General features: G+C 40.5%; 1 protein-coding gene across 5 annotated transcripts in view; it reads right to left on the bottom strand.

Moving 5' to 3' along the window:
* LOC140480385 (triple functional domain protein) overlaps positions 1–20,861 on the bottom strand; it is a 588,738-nt gene that overhangs the window by 321,964 nt on the left and 245,913 nt on the right. For all 5 annotated transcript variants that reach the window (XM_072575178.1, XM_072575177.1, XM_072575174.1 and 2 more), the window contains exons 8-9: positions 13,079–13,210; positions 6,025–6,255 (exon numbers count right to left, since the gene is read on the bottom strand). In XM_072575178.1, coding sequence (XP_072431279.1) covers positions 6,025–6,255; positions 13,079–13,210 — 363 coding nt within the window. The remainder of the gene's footprint in view (positions 1–6,024; positions 6,256–13,078; positions 13,211–20,861) is intronic.

Genomic DNA, 20,861 nt, shown 5'->3' with positions numbered 1-20,861 from the left:
ACTTGTAGTCCAGCAAGTAAGCTAGCTGTGTGTCAGGATGTCCAAGACTGTAGGGAGGCTGTGGAGAAGGTAGCACTGACAGGGACTACTTACAGACACAGAGATGGGCTCAAGTGCGTATACTTCAATGCAAGGAGTATCAGAAATAAGGTGGGTGAACTTAAGGCATGGATCGGTACCTGGGACTACGATGTTGTAGCCATCACGGAAACATGGATAGATGAGGGACAGGAATGGCTGTTGGAGGTTCCTGGTTACAGATGTTTCAGTAAGATTAGGGAGGGTGGTAAAAAAGGAGGGGGGGTGGCATTGCTAATTAGAAATGGTATAATGGCTGCAGAAAGGAAGTTTGAGGGGGATCTGCCTCTGGAGGTAGTATGGGCTGAAGTCAGAAATAGGAAAGGTGCAGTCACCTTGTTGGGTGTTTATTATAGGCCCCCCAATAGCAGCAGAGATGTGGAGAAACAGATTGGGAAACAGATTTTGGAAAGGTGCAGAAGCCACAGGGTCGTAGTCATGGGCGACTTCAACTTCCCAAATATTGATTGGAAGCTCTTTAGATCAAGTAGATTGGATGGGGCGGTGTTTGTGCAGTGTGTCCAGGAAGCTTTTCTAACGCAGTATGTAGATTGTCCAACCAGAGGGGAGGCCATATTGGATTTGGTACTCGGTAACGAACCGGGACAAGTGGTGGGCTTGTTAGTGGGTGAACATTTTGGTGATGGCGACCACAATTCTGTGACTTTCACCTTGGTTATGGAGAGAGATAGGTGCGCACAACAAGGAAGTTTCTACAATTGGGGGAAGGGAAATTACGATGCTGTAAGACAGGATTTGAGGAGCATACGTTGGGAGCATAGGCTGTCAGGGAAGGATGTGGTGGAAATGTGGGACTTTTTCAAGGAGCAGATACGACGTGTCCTTGATATGTATGTACCGATCAGGCAGGAAAGAAATGGTCGTGTGAGGGAGCCTTGGTTGACGAGGGAGGTTGAATGTCTAGTAAAGAGGAAGAAGGAGGCTTACATAAGGTTGAGGAAACAAGGTTCAGACAGAGCACTGGAGGGATACAGGATAGCCAGAAGGGACCTGAAGAAAGGGATTAGGAGAGCTAAGAGAGGGCATGAAAAATCCCTGGCAGATAGGATCAAGGATAACCCCAAGGCATTCTATGCGTATGTGAGAAACCTGAGAATGACGAGAACGAGGGTAGGTCCGATCAAGGACAGTGGTGGGAGACTGTGTATTGAGTCGGAAGAGATAGGAGAGGTCTTGAACAAGTACTTCTCTTCAGTATTTACGAACGAGAGGGACTGTATTGTTGAAGAGGAGAGTGTGAAACGGACTGATAAGCTAGAAGAGATATCTGTTAGGAAGGAAGATGTGTTGGACATTTTGAACAACTTGAGGATAGACAAGTCCCCCGGGCCTGACGGGATATATCCTAGGATTATGTGGGAAGCAAGAGAGGAAATTGCAGTACCGTTGGCAATGATCTTCTCGTCTTCACTGGCAACGGGGGTGGTACCAGGGGACTGGAGAGTAGCGAATGTTGTGCCCCTGTTCAAAAAAGGGAATAGGGATAACCCCGGGAATTACAGGCCAGTTAGTCTTACTTCTGTGGTAGGCAAAGTAATGGAAAGGGTACTGAGGGATAGGATTTACGAGTATCTGGAACGGCACTGCTTGATTAGGGACAGCCAGCACGGATTTGTGAAGGGTAGGTCTTGCCTTACAAGTCTTATTGAATTCTTCGAGGAGGTGACCAAGCATGTGGATGAGGGTAGAGCAGTGGATGTAGTGTACATGGATTTTAGTAAGGCATTTGATAAGGTTCCCCATGGTAGGCTTATGCGGAAAGTCAGGAGGCATGGGATAGAGGGAAATTTGGCCAATTGGATAGAAAACTGGCTAACCGGTCGAAGTCAGAGAGTGGTAGTAGATGGTAAATATTCAGCATGGAGTCCAGTTACAAGTGGAGTTCCGCAGGGATCAGTTCTGGGTCCTCTGCTGTTTGTAATTTTTATTAATGACTTAGATGAGGGAGTCGAAGGGTGGGTCAGTAAATTTGCAGATGATACAAAGATAGGTGGAGTTGTGGACAGTGAGGAGGGCTGTTGTCGGCTGCAGAGGGACTTAGATATGATGCAGAGCTGGGCTGAGGAGTGGCAGATGGAGTTCAACCCTGCCAAGTGTGAAGTTGTCCATTTTGGAAGAACAAATAAGAATGCGGAATACAGGGTTAATGGTAGGGTTCTTGGTCAGGTGGAGGAACAGAGGGATCTTGGGGTCTATGTACATAGATCTTTGAAGGTTGCCACTCAGGTGGATAGAGTTTGTAAGAAGGCCTATGGAGTATTATCGTTCATTAGCAGAGGGACTAAATTCAAGAGTCGTGAGGTGATGTTGCAGCTGTACAGGACTTTGGTTAGGCCACATTTGGAGTACTGTGTGCAGTTCTGGTCGCCTCACTTTAGGAAAGATGTGGAAGCTTTGGAGAGGGTGCAGAGAAGATTTACCAGGATGTTGCCTGGAATGGAGAGTAGGTCGTACGAGGATAGGTTGAGAGTTCTCGGCCTTTTCTCGTTGGAACGGCGAAGGATGAGGGGTGACTTGATAGAGGTTTATAAGATGATCAGAGGAATAGATAGAGTAGACAGTCAGAAACTTTTTCCCCGGGTACAACAGAGTGTTACAAGGGGACATAAATTTAAGGTGAAGGGTGGAAGGTATAGGGGAGATGTCAGGGGTGGGTTCTTCACCCAGAGAGTGGTGGGGGCATGGAATGCGCTGCCCGTGGGAGTGGTAGAGTCAGATTCATTGGCGACCTTTAAGCGGCATTTGGATAGGTACATGGATGGGTGCTTAATCTAGGATAGAAGTTCGGCACAACATCGTGGGCCGAAGGGCCTGTTCTGTGCTGTATTGTTCTATGTTCTATGTTCTACTTTGGTCACAAAAAGATCCGGTCCTGGCAAAACTGAAACAGCTGGCGGTGATGGGAGAAACCAAAGGGCCATCACAACTAGAATTGTGACCATTTTGGATCTGAAGAGATCAGATCACACTCGAGGATGGCAGATTGTTATGGGGAACAAGATTGATTGTCCTGAGCACAGGTTGCCGCCAAATACTGGCTGAACACCACCAGAGTCATCCAGGGTCTCCAAAATGAAGATGTTGGTGAGAAGTTATGTATGGTGGCCAGGTTTGGATGCAGACATAGCTGCGTTGGTGGGGCAGTGCCTAGAATGCCAACAGGGCCAAACATTACAGCCAGCAGCTTCACCACATTTGTGGCAATGGCTGGGTAAACCCTGGAATCAGTTACACATCAACTATGCAGACCTTTTCATAGGCTTAATATGTTCTTACTCATTATAGAAGCCCACTCAAAATGATTGGACCTGCAGAGAGTTAATTTGTCAAACATGGGGATGACAGCAGAAAAACTGCACTGACCTTTTGCAATACATGGATTCCTGAAAGTATTGGTTGCAGATAATGGACCATCGTTTACCAGCAGGAATTTGAGTATTTCCTGAAGTTGAATGGGTTTAGACAGATAATGACAGCTCCATACCATCAATCATTCAATGGCTAGGCAGAAAAAGCAGTCGAAGGTTTGAAGGTAGGGTTCAAGAAACAGTCTAAAGGTTTGCAAGATACCAAACTGTCCTAGTTCCTATTTGATTATAGGATCATACATCATGCAACCCGAGGGATACCTCCAACAGAGTTGCTAACAGAGAGAAGATGCCATGCCAAGTTAAATCTGATCTTCCTGGACCTGGAAGAGGGTGGGGATGAGAAGTGTGAAACATTATGAACATCTAAAGATGCTGAAGGATGCCCATGCTCAACTCATCGATTGCCAATTCTAATGTGCCACAGTGAAAAACCACAAACACTTACTCAGAAGACAGACATAGGACACAACCAATAGATTACCCTTCATTGTCCAGTACTTCCCTGGAGGGGAGAAACTACGCCATATTCTTTCAACATGTCATCAATGATGACGAGCATCTCGCCAAAATCATCCCACTGCCTCCACTTCTCACCTTCAAACAACCACCAAACCTTAAACAGACCATAATTCGCAGCAAACTACCAAGCCTCAGGACAATAGCAATCACAACGTCACATAACCCAGCTATGGCAACCTCTACCGGACATGCCAGATCATCAACATGGATACTACCATCACAAGTGGGAACACCACCCACCATGTAAGTGACAGGTACTTGTGTGACTCGACCAGTGTTGTGCACCTCATACACTGGAGGCAAGGACACCCCAAGGCATGGTGTGTTGGCGAGACCATGTAGACGCTATGACAACGGGTGAATAGACACCGTATAACAATCGCCAGATGGGAATGTTCCCTTCCATTAGGGAAGCACTTCAGAAATCAAGGACATTCAGCCTCCAATCTTCGGACATTTGGTTTGTCTCCAGCACCATCTTATTTTTCATTTTTGTGATTATCTCTCTGCTTCAATTTTTAAGATCATAGGTCGTCCCTTCAGTTGCTTTTCAGCTGTTGACATTTTACTCACACCGTCTGACACTTTTGATCACCTGTAGAGACTTGTTATTCAGCCTGTCAACACCCCACTCATATCATTTGTACTATCTTTTGATCTCTCTATGTATGAATTCTGTGCTTGTGTTCTTCCCTTCACTTTACCTGATGAAGGAGCAATGCTCCGAAAGCTAGTCATTTCAAATGTTGGACTATAACCTGGTGTCATATGATTTCTGACCCTTCATCCAAGTCATTACCATAGATTTTAAATTGTTTATACCCCAGCACTGATCACTGTGGCACTTTCACTTTCCATGTAGAAAATAAAATTTATGAGAAACACTGATTCCCACATAGGCACTTTGTACAACAACTCATAGTCCAGAAAAGCATGCTACACCAGAAAACTCCAGTGATGAAAATGATCAAATTACAACCCCTTATAAATGCAACATTTGTAATCTGTTTGATACAGATGTACATTTCAAAATGCTTGAATGGTACTTGTCCCTGGTTTGAATTAGAAAGACTGGCAGCATAAAAACTTTATATTGTGCTAACACTGAAGTGTCTATTTAGCTTTATTCTTATTAGATTTTGTTTTAATAGTGATTTGATATCAGTGAGTGACTTGCTAAGCAATTTTAGAATATAGTTAAGAGTCAATGACATTGTTGTGGGTCTGACCAAAGTAGAGGCCAGACTGGGTTAGAAAGACAAGATTTTCTTCCTCAAAAGCCTTTTAATGACAATCCCATTATTTCATAGTCATTAACATGGAGACTAGCATTCAATTCTGATTTATTTAATGAAGTAAATTATATTCCTCCAATACCATACTGGAATTTGAACTCATGTGATTGGACAATTAGTTTAGGGCTCAAGATTTACAAGGAGAAAATGAGGACTGCAGCTGCTGGAAATCAGGGTTGAAAATGTGGTGCTGAAAAAGCACAGCAGGTCAGGCAGCGTCCAAGAAGCAGGAGAATTGCTGTTTTGGGCATAAGCCCTTCATCAGGAAAGGTAGATTCTCCTGCACCTCGGATGCTGCCTGACCTGCTGTGCTTTTCCAGCACCCCTCTAATGACTCAGGATCCCATATACCTTCTCAATAGAGGCCAAGAATAGAAAAGTATGGTGAATCTTTACAATGATCCTTCATCGACTTCAGTAGTATATCCAATTCCTGGCACTTTATAAGAGTTGGATTCTTCAAGTCATAACTTTAAATCAGTACTTGCTATTATTTTAACATAACATAGATGTAGCAGCTTTCTACAAAAAGGAAACATTCAGACATAGAACTCCTTTAAAATTCCAACAGTCCTAAAATAACACGAATACATAAAAACTTCTTGGTAATTGTCTGACAGTTGACTTTCCTTCAGAAACTACTGAAAATGAAATTAAAAATTGCAGCAGAGTTTGATGAAAAGTCAATTATAAACATTTCATTGCTTTCAATTTACATTAACAGCAAACTTTAAACCAACCTGGTGCACATCCTGTTGAAAAACACAAAGTTGAAGTCGCTGGTGAAGTCGAACCTTTCGGTGTTGCCAGATGTTCTCAAGCTGCCTTTGATGATGGAGGACTTCATGAATAATGTCCAAGACATGATGAACAGCTTTTGAATAATTGGCTGTTGCCATCAGTGAGTCTGCACTGCCAGGGGTCAGAGGTCGCTGGAGTTTATCTAACAAAGCTTTCCCATCTTGACTCACCTACAGAAGATAGATATGAAATTCAAAACAAAATTTAAGTAGATATATATTTCGAAAAATATTAATAATTTGCTTGAAGTGAAAAGGAGCAGTCTGTCCATTTTTCTTCCTCTGCTGTAGGCAGTACACAGTGGGATACAGTTCTGCAGTGACATCATTCTCATCTGCTAAACGTAACAATGAGTGTTAGCTCAAAATATTTTTGATTGCAACAATCACGTGCTCAGTCGATAGCACTCTCACCTGAGCCAGAGGATTATGGGTTCAAATCCCATTCCAACAACAGAGGACAAAGACCAAAGCTGATAACCTAGTGCAGTACTGAAGGAGCACTGCATTACCATTACTTTTTAGATGAGAAATGAGATACTGCCCTCTCAAATGAATGTAAAAGATCCTTGGGTTATTCTGAAAAAGTGAAGTTGAGTTATCCTTGATTATCTGATAAAGATACACCTCTCTATCAATATCATTAACACATTTGCAGTTAGAAGCTGTTCATGAGTGGCTAATACATATTCTGGATTACAACAGTGACTAAAGTGGCTTTAAAGTGATTAGGAACACTTCATAATCTTACACATCCTGCAAGGTATGATATAAATGGAAATCATTTTTGGAGGCTATCATAGCTAAGTTTAATCTTATAACACATTCCAGCAGAAGACACTGCCCATGTTCTTGACCATTTTTTTTTCAACAGATCAAGCACACTGATCTTGGTTAAGATTGACTGACCCGACAGAGTTCAGGAATCCAATTTTGGATTTGCTGCTTTGCAAACAAAACAATTACATTTTCTGCAAAATTTCAAATTTGCCCTGATCATGCTTAATGTATTACTTTGAAGATGTATAAGTGAAGTTGTAAACTGTTAAGCAGTTCAATTATGATGAAGATCAACTCAAAAAAAAAAGGATCTCAAGTCGAAAAGTAAGGTTAAAGCTTGATCGGAGTTAGATTTTAAATTAGGCCTTAAAGCAGCAGAGTTTAGATCAGAGTAGTGCTGGAAAAGCACAGCCAGTCAGGCAGCATCCGAGGAGCAGGAAACTCATCGTTTCAGGCAAAAACGCTTCATCATGAAGCTTTTCCTCAAACCTTCTCTGACTATTCCGGCCCTTACTCAAAAGGGCTATGCCTTGTGAATACCACTCAAGCAGGGGGAACAGTTGTTCTCTATTCACCCTGTCCATACTCCTCATAATCTCATACACCTCAATCATGTCTCCCCTCAGCCTTCACTGCTCTAAAGAAAACAATCCAAGCCTATCTAGTCTCTCCTTATAGCTCAATTTCTCTATCCCAGGTAATATCCTGTTGAACCTCCTCCTGTGTTATCATATCCTTCCTGTAGTGAGGTGACCAGAACTGCACACAGTACCCCAGCTGTGGCCTAACCAATGCTCTGTACAACTCTAACATTACCTCCTTGTTCTTACATTCTAGGCCACAATTTATGAAAACAAGTGTCCCATATACCTTAACAATCCTATTAATGTGCTCTGTTGATTTCAGAGATGTCTGAATAATTTCCCCAAGATCTCTCTGTTTCTTCAAGTTACCCAGGGTCCTACCATTCATCAAATACTCCTTCATCTTGTTTCCTGTTCCAAAGTGCATCACCTCATACTTCTCATGGTTAAGTACTATCTGCCACAGCTCTGCCCATCTGACCAACCCATGCATATTTTCTGCAAACTACAACCATCTTCTTCACTATTAACCACCCTACCAATCTTGATGTGCTCTGTGAACTTGCTTAACATTTCCCCTACATTTTAATCTACATCATTTATGTATTTAACAATCAATATTGGTCCCAGTACTGATCCTTGTGGTACAACATAGGACACCATCCTCCAGTCACTCAAACAGCCTATCACTCTATCCTTTCCGTTTTATAACTAAGCCAGTTTCTGATCCATCTCACCAAGTTTCATTCAATTCCATGTGCTTTAACCTTCTCAATCAGTCTCCCATGTGGGACCTTGTCAAAAGCTTTGCTAAAACCCATATAAACTACATCAAATGAACTTCTCTCATCCACACACGTGATCACACATTTTCAAAAAATTCTAACAATTTGTTCGGTATGACCTCTTACTCTCAAAGCCATACTGACGACCCCAATTAAGCCATGCTTTTTTCAAATGGATATTAATTCCCTCCTTCATAATTTTCTTGAAGCTTTCCTACCACTGATGTGAGACTCAGCAGATTGTAAATTCCTGGTTTATCGCTACCAGCCCGTTTGAAAAGTGGAACAGCCAATAAGCCATCCTGGCCTGAGGAATAGAGATATTGTGTAATTTTCACTGTGCTCATGTACTTCTGTATTTGAGTACACACAACAATAAAATCTAATTCTGAAACCAAAGTTCTAAACTGGAGGAATGCTGGATTCTTATAAGATCAGGTGTGAATAAACCATGGGTGACTGAGAGTCAATAATTTTAAATAGATCCATGTCAGAGTAAAGGGACACATTCAAGAAGGAAACAAGGAGAGTACAGGATCAACATGTTCCAATAAAGAGAGGGGTTGGGACCAACAAATCCTACATATAGTGGAGTATATAGGATTGGATAAAGAGAAAAAGGGAGGCTTATGACCTCAAAAACTACAGAAGACATATAGCAGTACAGACTTGATGGGCCAAAGAGCCTCTTCTGTACTGTATAACTTTGTGACTCTGGAGGGAAAAAGTTGGAAAAGGAAAGGAAGTGCTGAGAGCAAAATGTTGGCATGAAAGAATAATGGCAGGTGAAATAAAGAAAAATTTGAAGTTATTTTCTAAGTATGTTAAGGGCAAAAAGATAACTAGGAAGACAGCAGGATCCACGAAGGATTACAGTGGTCATTTTTTATTATTAATTTGTGGGATGTGGGCATTGCTGGTTGAGTGGCAAAAAAACTATTAATGATTACAAAAGGATACCCAAAAATTGTACTTCAATATTCTCCTTCAAAATAAAAGTATATTTATTCTTTAACAGCACTTGTTCAAAAGCATTCATCTATCATTCCTTTTTCAAAAACATTATGACACACAATATATTGTAAAAGCTTAACAAAACATAAGTATCTGTTCAGTGGAAAGCTACCTGGTAAACAATCCAATAAAACGTCTAATAAAATAATAGGTCCTAATGCTCCAAACTAAACTTCTGGTTTGTAAAGAGAACAAAGCTGTGTTCTCCAATTGCCTTGCTTCCCTGTATTAAAGAAGTTAGAAAAGGTAATCAGCCAAATTTGTTGCTTTTGACTACTTCCCACTAGTTGCTGCTGAAAAGTGGACATATACACAAGCTGCAAACAGGACTTAGCGTTGCTTTGCTATCCTCACAATTGAATCAACTAATAATTTTTACTTATTTTTTTAAAAAGTGGCTGCTCATGACTGTTTAAACTCACAAAATTGAATCTCATCAAGATAGTAATAAAGTTACAAACATGATTATAAGCACGGTATTCAATGTTTTTGAAACTGTACATTTGATTCATTTTCTGATAATTCTTAAAAATTCTATATAACTTTATAAGCAGCTATACAAAAAATTGATGCACAAATTGTATTTGCTTTTGCACAATTCAACATTACGGAAATCTACAGAATAAATTCACTATCAAATGTTACTTCTTTTTACAGTGTATAAGGAAAGATTATGACAGATCATAATTGGAATAAACAAAAATTCAAAACAATCTGAACAAAGTACTTCTCTGAAAGTCTCAGAAAGAACTCTTTATTTAAAACCATCACACAACTCAGAGGGGAATATTTTATATTTCCTCAAAAATTGTGAAAAAACTAATGACCTAAGTATGACATAAAGCTGATCTTTAACCAGAAAATTGAATAAATCTATATATATGTGACGCAATACAGTTTTTATGCTCCAGCTCGGTTCTCTTTCATAGCAAGCTAGCAAAAAAAGACTAATTACTCATGCAAAATCCAGATGAAATTCAGGTCTGAGTGGCCTCTCTACATACATTTAATGTTTAAGATACAGCTAGAAACGTATTTCTTGTGTTTAATGGTAAGTTTTTAATTACTCACAGAGACCAATGTTATATTTTCTGCATCAGCTAATGCATTTTTATGGTATCAGAATGACTTACATTAAACAAAGATTTTATCATTATATTTCCTTAAAAATTATGTGCTACAGGATTCTGGGTAATCCAAGATGGAGCACGGGTAAAAATTGTAACTGAGTGCTGCTCCCTTTTTGAAGTATTTTCAGTGATGGAGCTGATTTCCTAAAATTTTTGGAGCAGTAATTACTGTTTTATAAGCTGGTGCACTGTTTTGGAACCTCGAAGAAAAGTGCTGAAAACAACAGCACTTTAAAAAAAGGAAGAACTGAAACAAAGGAGATACCATGTGGGAGATGTAAAAACGAAGAAGTAAACTTGCACAGCTGTGTGACTCAGCTTCACTTCTGACTGTCTCTGCTGTTTAGTTTCAAATATTTCTGGACACTGGAGGTGGTTCCAAGAAAAATAAAGAAATAGTGACATTCACAGCTGACCTTTGAGAAGGAGCTCACAGAGGGGAGCAACTAAGTGGCCTATTTTTTTTAAAGTGTAATGTTACATTTTTGTTTGTAAATCTACAATAGTGAGGAGAGTAGGGTTTTTAAGATTGTGTGTTTTATCTGTCTCTTCATTAAAGCGTAAAATATAAAACATAGATATTTTATTTTTCTATAAATATAAAATAGAAATTATATTTTCTATATATATTATCCTGGAGCAATGTTTTTAGAGCAGTAAGATTGGACTATTTTCTGAGTCAGTATATTGTTACAAGATATTGTGCAAGATAGCATTTAGTAAAATGACATGCTCTTCCTATCGGATATGGGAGGTGAGGGGAAATTTCAATGTTACTGATTATTATGTCTGCCGGAAGTGTGTTTGGTTATGAATCCGACTGGGTTGCACGGATATTTTGGAATGGCAGTTTGAGGCAATGAGGAATTTACAGGAACAAAAAGGTGTGATGGATGACAGTTTCAATATGGTAGAAAAACTGCAGACAGAGTCAGGTAGATGGGTTACCTCCTGGAAAGGTAGGAGAGGTAGGCAGGTAATGCAGGAGCCTCTTGTCTCTATCCCCATTTCAAACAAGTTTTGGAAAATGTAGCAGGCGACTGACAGCCAGGTTTCTGATACTGAGACAGGTTCTATTGTATCAAGGGGTGCGTCAGGTTCCAAGTGATCAATATTGATGGGGGCCTCTCAAGTCAGAGGCACTTTTCTGCAGCTGACAACAAGATATCTGAATTGTGTGTTGCCTCCCTGTTGCCAGGATCAAGGATATCTTGAAGAGGGTGCAGAATATTCTCAAAGGGGCGAGGGACCAGCAGGTGGTCATTGTACATGTTAGAAATAATGACACAGGACAAAAAAAGGACCACATGCTGAGGAAAGAGTATGGGCAATTAGGCAAAACGGTACAAAATAGGTCCTCGAGGATCACAATATCTGGATTACTTTCTGTGGACGTAGGGAGATAGTGAGAAGAGACCAGTCTGAGACTGGTGCAGTTGGGAAAGGGAGAGAGTGAAACAGTCAGGGCAGGCAGGAGCAAAGCAGAAAACGAGGTAGGACTGATAAATTAAATTGCATTTATTTCAATGCCAGAGGCCTGACAGGTAAGGCAGATTAACTCAGGGCATGGTTGGAACATGGGACTAGAATATCATAGCTATTACACAAACGTGGCACAGGGATGGATAGGACTGGCAGCTTTATGTTCCAGAGTATAGATGCAATCAGAAGGATAGAAAAGGGGGTGGTTTTAACTAGAGACAACATTATGGCTATACAGGGAGGATATTCCTGGGAGTACATCCAGAGATGTTATTTGGGTGGAACTAAGAAATAAGAAATGGATGATCACCTTATTGGGATTATATGGACCCCCTGATAATTAGCAGGAAATTAGAAGCAACTTTGTACGGAGATCTCAGTTAGCTGGAAGAATAATAGGGTAGCAATTATTGAGGATTTTAACTTTCCAAACACAACATTATGACAGTACCAGTCTAAGGGCTTGGATGGAGAGGAATTTGTTTAGCGTGTACAAAAACATTTTCTGATTGAGTATCTGGATGTACCCGTGAGAGAAGGAGCAAAACTCTTGGGAAATAAGGCAGGGCAGATTACTGAGGTGTCAGTGGGAGAACACTTTGGGACCAGTGATCATAATTCGATTAGTTTCAAAATAGGAATTGGATGGACCCCATCTAAAAGTTAAAGTTCTAATTTGGAGGAAAGCCAATTTTGGACAGTATTAGGCAAGAATTTTCAAAAGTTGATTTGGTTGGGGGAGGGGGTAGCATTTGCAGGTAAAGAGACTGATGGGAAGGGGGAAGCCTTCAAAAATGAGATAACCAGAGACAGTATGTTCCTGTTTAGGTGAAGGGCAAGGCTGGTAGGTGTTGGGTGCTGAATGACTGCAGAAGTTTGGATATCTTGTCCGCATGGACAAGTTGGACCAAATGGCCTGTTTCCATGCTGTACAGGTCTATGACTCTATTCCTAACGCACATAAATGTTCATTTATACTTCAACTTTTAAAAACAGAGAAATTTAATGGAAGAAAACGTCAGAAGTTCCAAGTTTACCTTTTGATCTGATTATTTATGCATATTTATACTCATCTTACTACATTCTCATGTAAGTAGTTCTAGAAATTTCAGTGCATATGCTAATCATGAATATTGCTGTAGAAACCTGTATTAAACTTAGCAATTCTTGGACCTCTTTGTCCAATATCTCACCATTTGCACAGCAGTGAAACACTTACCTCAGAGTACGCCAATGTTATTTGTTCATATAAACCTTGGTGATGGTGAATGGAATCTTCCAGATCCTGTAGTTCTGAAGGAAGCTCAACCTCTCCACAAGCCTTACACCATGAATCCACATTGCTCATGTACTGGGAAATAGAAATTCATAGTCAATGATAAATACCAGTTTACAGCACCTCAGGGAACAAATTTGTCTGCTTGATGTCACTTACTCAGACTGCATTGATTACCTGGGAGCAGATGGAAACTGCATTTTGGTGTTCTTCATTGATATTAACCACGAATTGAAGCAGCACTATACAAACAGATGCCCCCATCTCAGCATTTCATCTATTCTTGCTCAAAATAAATGCAATATTTACTGGTTTTATAACGTTAAACTATTCTCCCATAGCTTTACAGTAAGTTAGCATGCACTTTGTTTTACAACTTCAGAAATAAAAATTTCTATGAAGTATAGGAATGGTTTTTGACAGCCTATTCTTAAGCAAACAATGAATAGGTTCACATAGATCTTAATTTACAGGCTCCAGTACTTTGCATTCCTACCTGCAACAAATGCCACTGCTCCTCACCTCATTCACATAGCCCTATATGATAATCTGTTTCAAGCATTCATGTTTTTATTATAAACTCTCCCATACTCTGTGGAAAAGCAGTGCCATGGTCAAGCAACCTATTGCACTTAAAAGGCTCTCCTCACTGAGATAATTTTGAAGTAACAATCACTTATCACAAATCAAAGAAAATAAATATTCCATATTCACTCCAAAAATTTTCATCATGAAAATATAAATCTGCACCAACACCTAGATGAGATGTTTGGATGTGCATGAAAATTTCTGCCAGATGTGGAAGGATCCTTTGGGGCCTTAGACATAGGTAAGGGGAGAGGTGTGGGTGCAGGCCTTACACCTCTTGCAGTGGCAAGGGAAGGTAATGGGAGTGGAAGGTGGTTTTCAGGGGGGCATGGACCTAACGAGGGAGTGATGAAGGGATTGGTCTCTGCAGAATGCTGATAGGGATGGGGAGGGAAATATATCTCTGGTGATGGGGTCTGACTGTAGGTGGTGGGAATGGCAGGCAATAATGTGCTGTACCCGGAGATTAGTGGTGTGGAAGGTGAGAACTGGGGTGAGGTTTCAATCCTTATTGCGGCTGGAGGGGTTGGGTTTGAGGGCGGAAGTGCAGGAATTGGAAGAGATGTGCTGGAGGGCATTGTTGACCATTTGGGAGGGGAAATTGTGTCCTTGAAATAGGAGGCCATCTGGCATAACCTGGAGAGGAATTGCTCCTCTTGGGAGCAGAAACTCAGGTTTCCTCCTGCAATTCAAAGAAGTGAGGTCAGGTGAATTGGCTGCGCTAAACTGCCCATAGTGTTCAGGGATGTGTAGGTTAGGTGCATTAGTCAGTGGTAAAGGTAGAGTAATAGGTTAGGGGAATGGGTTTGGGTGGGATACTTTTTGGAGAGTTGGTGTGGACATGTTGGGCCAAAGGGCCTGTTTCCACACTGTAGAGATTCGATGATTCATTCATTCTATCATTCATACATTGGAGGTGAAGGAATTGGGAGTAAGGAATAGCGTTTTTTTACGCCGGGAGGGGGGAGAAGACCTGCAGTCCAGATAACTGTTGGAGTCAGTAGGTTTGAAGTAGATGTCCATGTTGAGTTGGTTGCAGGAGATGAAGAGGTCCAGGAAGGGGAGGGAGGTGTCTGAGATGGTCCAGGTGAACTTAAGGTCAGGGTGGAAGGTGCTTGTGCAGTTAATGAACTGTTCAACTTCCTTGTGGGAGCACGAGGTGGCACTGATACAATCATCAATGTAGCAAAGAAAAAGGTGTCAATGTAACTGCGGAGATTTTGTATCCTCTCCACCCTCCCTTCCAACCTATCACCATCACCCCCCCCCCCACAATCTGCATCTACCTAGTACACTCCCAGCTCCCTTCTCTCCTGCCGACACCCCATCCCCTAACATTCCTGATAAAGGGCTCATGTCTGAAACATCTTCTCCTGCTCCTCGGGTACTGCCTGACCTGCTGTGCTTTTCCAGCACCACACTTCTCGACTTTGCTTAATTTGGTTTACTGTATTTCCTGCTGACAATGAGCTATCCTCTGCACTGAGACTAAATGCAGACTGGGTGACCGCATTGAAGAACACCTATATTCTGCCTGAAAAAATGATTCCAACCTTCTGTTTGCCTGCCAGTTCAACACACCGCCATGTTTCCTAACCAATATATATATCTCAGGCTTGCTGCAGTGCTCCAGTCAAGCTGGAAGAATAGCATTTCATTTTCTACTTGGGTACCCTGCAGCCTTCAGGACTCAATATCGAGTTCAATAATTTCAGTGCTTGGGCACCTTCTTTCATGTTGTTCCTGCACCCCCACACATTAAGTCTTGTCGTCTCAAGGGCTACTTTCACACAACCAACTCAATTTCACCCACTAATGGTCTCTATTAACAGTATTTCTTTCTCCCGACTCACCATTATCTATTCCTTTGTCTGCCCAACTGCTGTTGGGCTTCATCTTCACCTATTCTTTAGGCCTTCAGCTTGAACTGCCATTTTCAGGATATATATGTACCAACCCTTTTCTAGCTACAATCAGTTCTGAAGAAGGGTCAATGGACCTAAAATGTTGACACTGCTTTCTCTCCACAAATTCTGCCAGACCTGCTGAGTTTCACCAAGTATTTCTGTTTTTGCATTAAATGTGATACTCTGTTTTTGTCCGCTGGCCAACTGTCTATCCTTTCTGCTACATTTCCTTTAGTGATTTACCTATATTAGTGTGCCCCTTTTCTGGAACCATTCAAATGTCACTTTTTTTTACCAATTAACTCAATTTTATTTTCTGAAAGAACTCATTGTCCCTTTGAAACACACACCAGGTGCTCTGAAATTTAGCATTTATTATGGCCTCTAAACCCCATACTACCAATGTCAGACTTACTAGTCGATAGACACTTGCCTTCACTTTTCCCTTTTGTAGAGATACTGCACCGGTAATCAGCCTTCTAAATGAACAAAAACAGAAAATACTGTTTTCTGTGAAACTTCGATCTGGCTGTATTTGTGGAGAGGGAAACAGAGTTAAGACTGAGTTCCATATGTGTCTTTTTTAGAGCTTCCCACTAAGATATATGCTGAACCATGCACTGAAGTAAACAGGATGCACATAAAGTATTCTGTTTTATCAGGAGAAGTTTCCAACACAGCGTAAGTCATGACATTCGAAACATAAACTGCCTGTGGACATACAAGATTTCGCTCATTCATGGCCTTCCCAGTAGAAATAATTTATAGACGGATCATTATGAGTAAGCCTCTAGTTCGCTGGTATTACATCCACATTTCAAGATTAACTGAAAAACTTTGCGCAGAGCCACTTCATTTCCTCTGACATCTCTTTGCAGTCTGGGACATATACTGCCAGAGATCTTTTCTACTCAGATCTCGCTGCCTTTTTAAAAACTTGTAATTACCCTTTTTATTTCCCCCTTCTCTCCTTGTATCCTTTTATTGCCACTACCACATCCTTTTATGATATGTAAGGCAAACTACTCATTTAGTACTGTCACTATTCTTTTATCTTCCATTAAAATGATCTTCATGGTTCATTTCAAACTGGCCCTTGGCCATTCCTTGGTCTTCTAAAACTTCATGGGTTTATAAAATCCTGCATTTTTTTTCTGCTGATCTCAATTTGTCATAGTAAACTGAAATTAGAAATATGAGCTAAAGGCATCTTCAAGCTATTTTGAATAAGAATGCCAGGAAGATGTGTTTCACTCTGAATTTCCTTATATTACCAGTTCTACTTAATCCCAACAAAGCAGTAATCAATATTTTAAATACCAGTCCACTTTACAAAACAGTTAAACTACAGTGATCCATGAATACCTAATTACCTTAAAATGTGTATAAATTAACTGCCAGCAACCTGGATTAATCGCTTTAAGTTTCCTGCATAATCTCTCAGGACATAGCAAGACATCACAACACGATCACACACAGTATTCAAGATGAGCCCACCAAAGAGTCATCAGTGTTAACCCAGGGGATGTCAACACTCACAGATGATCAGCCCTGGCACATAAAGATTCAGAAGAAGCACACCTGCCTTTGAGACAGAGGCAGTAGATTTGTATCTAACTTGAGGGGTACCATTCAGCAAGTGCAGAGTAGTGCATGGAAACAAATTTCCATGAACAACAGCAGCACAGGGACTGAACACATTATAGGTGTCATTCTATATCACACTCAAGCTATTTAGCCTAATTGACCTCCTTTAGCTACAATGACAATGCGATCAGTTTGGACAGGGAGTGATAGGTCAAATGTGACAGTGTAAAAATAATCTTGATATAGTTTCAGAGTTCTCAGTCATCATATCATACAGCAATACTGTGCTGGTCAGGGACATGTCTGGATTCGAAAAGTTAACTCTGTTTTTATCTCCACAAATGTTGCCAGAACTGCTGAGTTTCTCCAGCAGTTTTAGTCTTTGTTTCAACTCTTCAGCATTCGCAATGCTTTGTTTTATTTTGTTATGCTAAATCTGATGGTTTGGGTTAAGATAGAGCTTCTGCTGTCCAGAATTGTTATGTCTTCAGTGAACATACTTGGTCTTTATTGCTTGTGTTTGTTCCGTTCAAGTTTGTAAATATTCATTAAATGTTTCAATTTAATCCTACATTCATTTTCTTACCCTTAGTTCTTGCATGTGTTATATTCTCTAAGTGAATAGGCATATCAAGCCAGATCTAAACAAGTATCCACCTTGTCCAACATTCCTATTGGTGGGATCATAACAACAGGAACAGGCTGATAATCTCTCTGCTTTCCCAACCTTCAATATCCTACCCCGTTGGCTATTTTGTCTTCATCATATTGACTCATTAGTTCATAAAACTCAAGGATCTTTCTTATACAGCTCTGTACCATATCAAGTTTAATGTACTGAGCTACCATAGATGTAGAATTTATTAAGAGCCTACAGTTTTGGTATATTAGTGTGGATAGAGAATTGGTTAATGGGCAGCAAACATTGAATGGGGATAAGGGGTTCTTTTCCAAGTTGGTGACCAGTAAACAGTGGAGTTTCACAAGGATCAGTGCAATTGTTTACAATATATATTAATTACTTAAAGGAAGGAAATGAATGTACTATGGCAAATTTATTAATGACACAAGAATATGTGAAAAGGCAAGTTGTGAGAGGGATACAAACAAGAGATATTGAAAGTTAAGTAAGTGGACAAAACATTGGCAAATGGAGTATAATGTGGGAAAATGTTAAGCTGTTCATTTTGGAAGGAAAAAAAAGAACAATACTATTTAAATGGAGAAAGGTTGCAGAAACACAAAGGGATTTGGAGTACGTGTGTATGAAACACAGAAAGCTAGCAAACAGGTGCAGCAGTAATCAGAAGGCTAATAGAATGTTGCCTTGTATTTCAAGGGGTTTATAGTATAGGAATAGGGAAATCTTACTGCAACCGTACGTGGTGCTGAGGAGACCACATCTGGACTAGTTAGTGTTTTAGCCCCCTTATTTAAGGAAAGATATCATTTCATTGGAGGCAGCAGAAAAATGGTTCACTAGGATGATCCCAGGTATGGAGAAATTGTCTCATGAGCAAAGGTTAAACAGGATGGGGATTCTACTCACCGGAGTTTATGAAAGGCGATCTCATTGAAACACCTCAGATTCTTGAAGGGATTGATAGAATATATGCTAAGAAGATGTTTCCCTTCATGGAACAGTCTAGGACCAGAAGGGATAGTCTCTGAGTAAAGGGACTCCAATATGAGACTGAGATAAGGAGGAATTTGTTCTCACAAAGAGTTGAAAGTCTTTTGAAATCCTTTCCACAGAGAGCTGTAGAGCAGAGTCTTTGTGAATATTTAAGGCAGAGAGATAGATTCTTGATCAGTTGGAGAAGAAAGGGTTAGGTAGAAAACACTGGAAAGTGGATGTGAGGATTGCCAAATCAGCCATGATCCTATTGAATGGTGGAGCAGGCTCAAGGGGCTGAACAACCTACTGCTGTTTCTGTTTCTGATGGCCTAAATTGTGTGTCTTTCATCTCCAATTCTTAAATGCACACAATCCCCAGCAAAGCAGTCTGAGTGGATAGGCAATCCACATGATTCTTGCTCTCCTTGCTACACCTAATCTTTAAAAAAAAGACCTCTTGAGTTTTCGCGCTCATTTTGTTTTTCAATGACTTAAACAAAATCAACAGGATGATTATTCTTCATTGTTAAGAGTACAAAGTATTACAATCCTTTTGAAGGCAAACCTTATGAATATCCAATTTATAATTCTGTGCCTCTATTTTTGAATCCTAGTTGGGTTTGACAGTGTGAAAAAATGTGACAATGTAACAAACAGAAAGTAATTTCCTCTTCTATAGGATTAGAGGATATAATCTTAAAATAATGGGTTGCACATTTAAGACTCTCTCAAAGGTGGTGAATCTGTGGAATTCTTTAATGCAGTGGGCTGTGAGGTTGAGGAATATTTAAGGGACTGAGATGGACTGATGCTTAATCAGGCAGATATTCAAAGGTTGTTGGAAAAAGACCAGAAAATGGAGGATTATCAGTCATGATCGTGTTAAATGGCCTACTTTTGTTCATACGACTAAGGTCATATATTCTTAATTAAGATACAGCAATTATGTACAGCATCGATGTCACCATGCTAGTCGACCTTTGAAATCTTAAAATCCTTGCAAAAACATGGGTTGACATATATGCTGGATATGAACACAAATCGCTGCCTTGGGTGTGGATGGTCTCCATTTTTAACATTCACTACGCTGAGTCAATTCTGCATGGGCATAACTTGAACTCTCGCTCATCTCTGCAAACAACTCAGGTCATTTGCTTGATCCCTTGTGTCCTGTTATAGATAACAGAGTAAAACAGGCATCCATGGGATGAAAAAGGCTGCTGACTACTAATGTAAATATAGCATGTCATGGTTGAAAAGTTGAGTCATTTCATATTGCATATGCAGCAACATAATTTTTGAGGCTGTAAATATAGTCATGGAACTGAAGTGGAAGATGGCACGGGGCTGGGTGACATTAGGCACACAGACACACAAGATGGCCACTGAGCCACAAGTTGGCCACTTGACACATAAGATGGCTGCCGGACTACAATATGGAGAGAGACAGCAGAGCAAATACAGACACTGCCTGGGGCCACCAGAATGCCAGCACAATGCACTAGTTGATTAGTTTGAGGTGGGTGGGGGAGAGAATACACATGAGTAGCGTACACTGCCTGCCGAAGTGTCTGGGCCCAGCCAACACCTTTGATAGAAATGCTAACAGTTTGATACGGACTCAATACAAAATGATAATAGCCAGGCCTGCAGTAATCATTCCTTTCAGGAAGAGCGATTAGCGGCCAGTACTACAGCAATGGACATCCGCGCAGACATTGAAATTGATTATGTCTGTGCTTAAACTGACAATGACCGCGATGAAATTAACAAAGGCTGTGCTGGAACTGACAATGACTGTACTGAAACTATTAATGATTCTGCAATGTTTACAATAAATAAATCATGTTACAAAGACAATAACCTCATCACTGACCTATTGCATTACAAAATGTATAAAAGTGTCTTGACATGTGCTCCGGGTTTAAGAGAAGACTTGCAGCTAACCACTGTGTTGTTGATGTCTCCCTCTCTCCTTGGAGGTCCAGTATTTCCTTGTACAATAAACTCTGTAGTTGAACCCCAA

This window comes from Chiloscyllium punctatum, chromosome 8 (assembly GCF_047496795.1).
Source record: "Chiloscyllium punctatum isolate Juve2018m chromosome 8, sChiPun1.3, whole genome shotgun sequence".
Classification (NCBI taxonomy): Eukaryota; Metazoa; Chordata; class Chondrichthyes; order Orectolobiformes; family Hemiscylliidae; genus Chiloscyllium; species Chiloscyllium punctatum.
The sequence above is the reverse complement of the archived record's forward strand: the minus strand, read 5'-3'. Positions and strand labels throughout refer to the sequence as shown.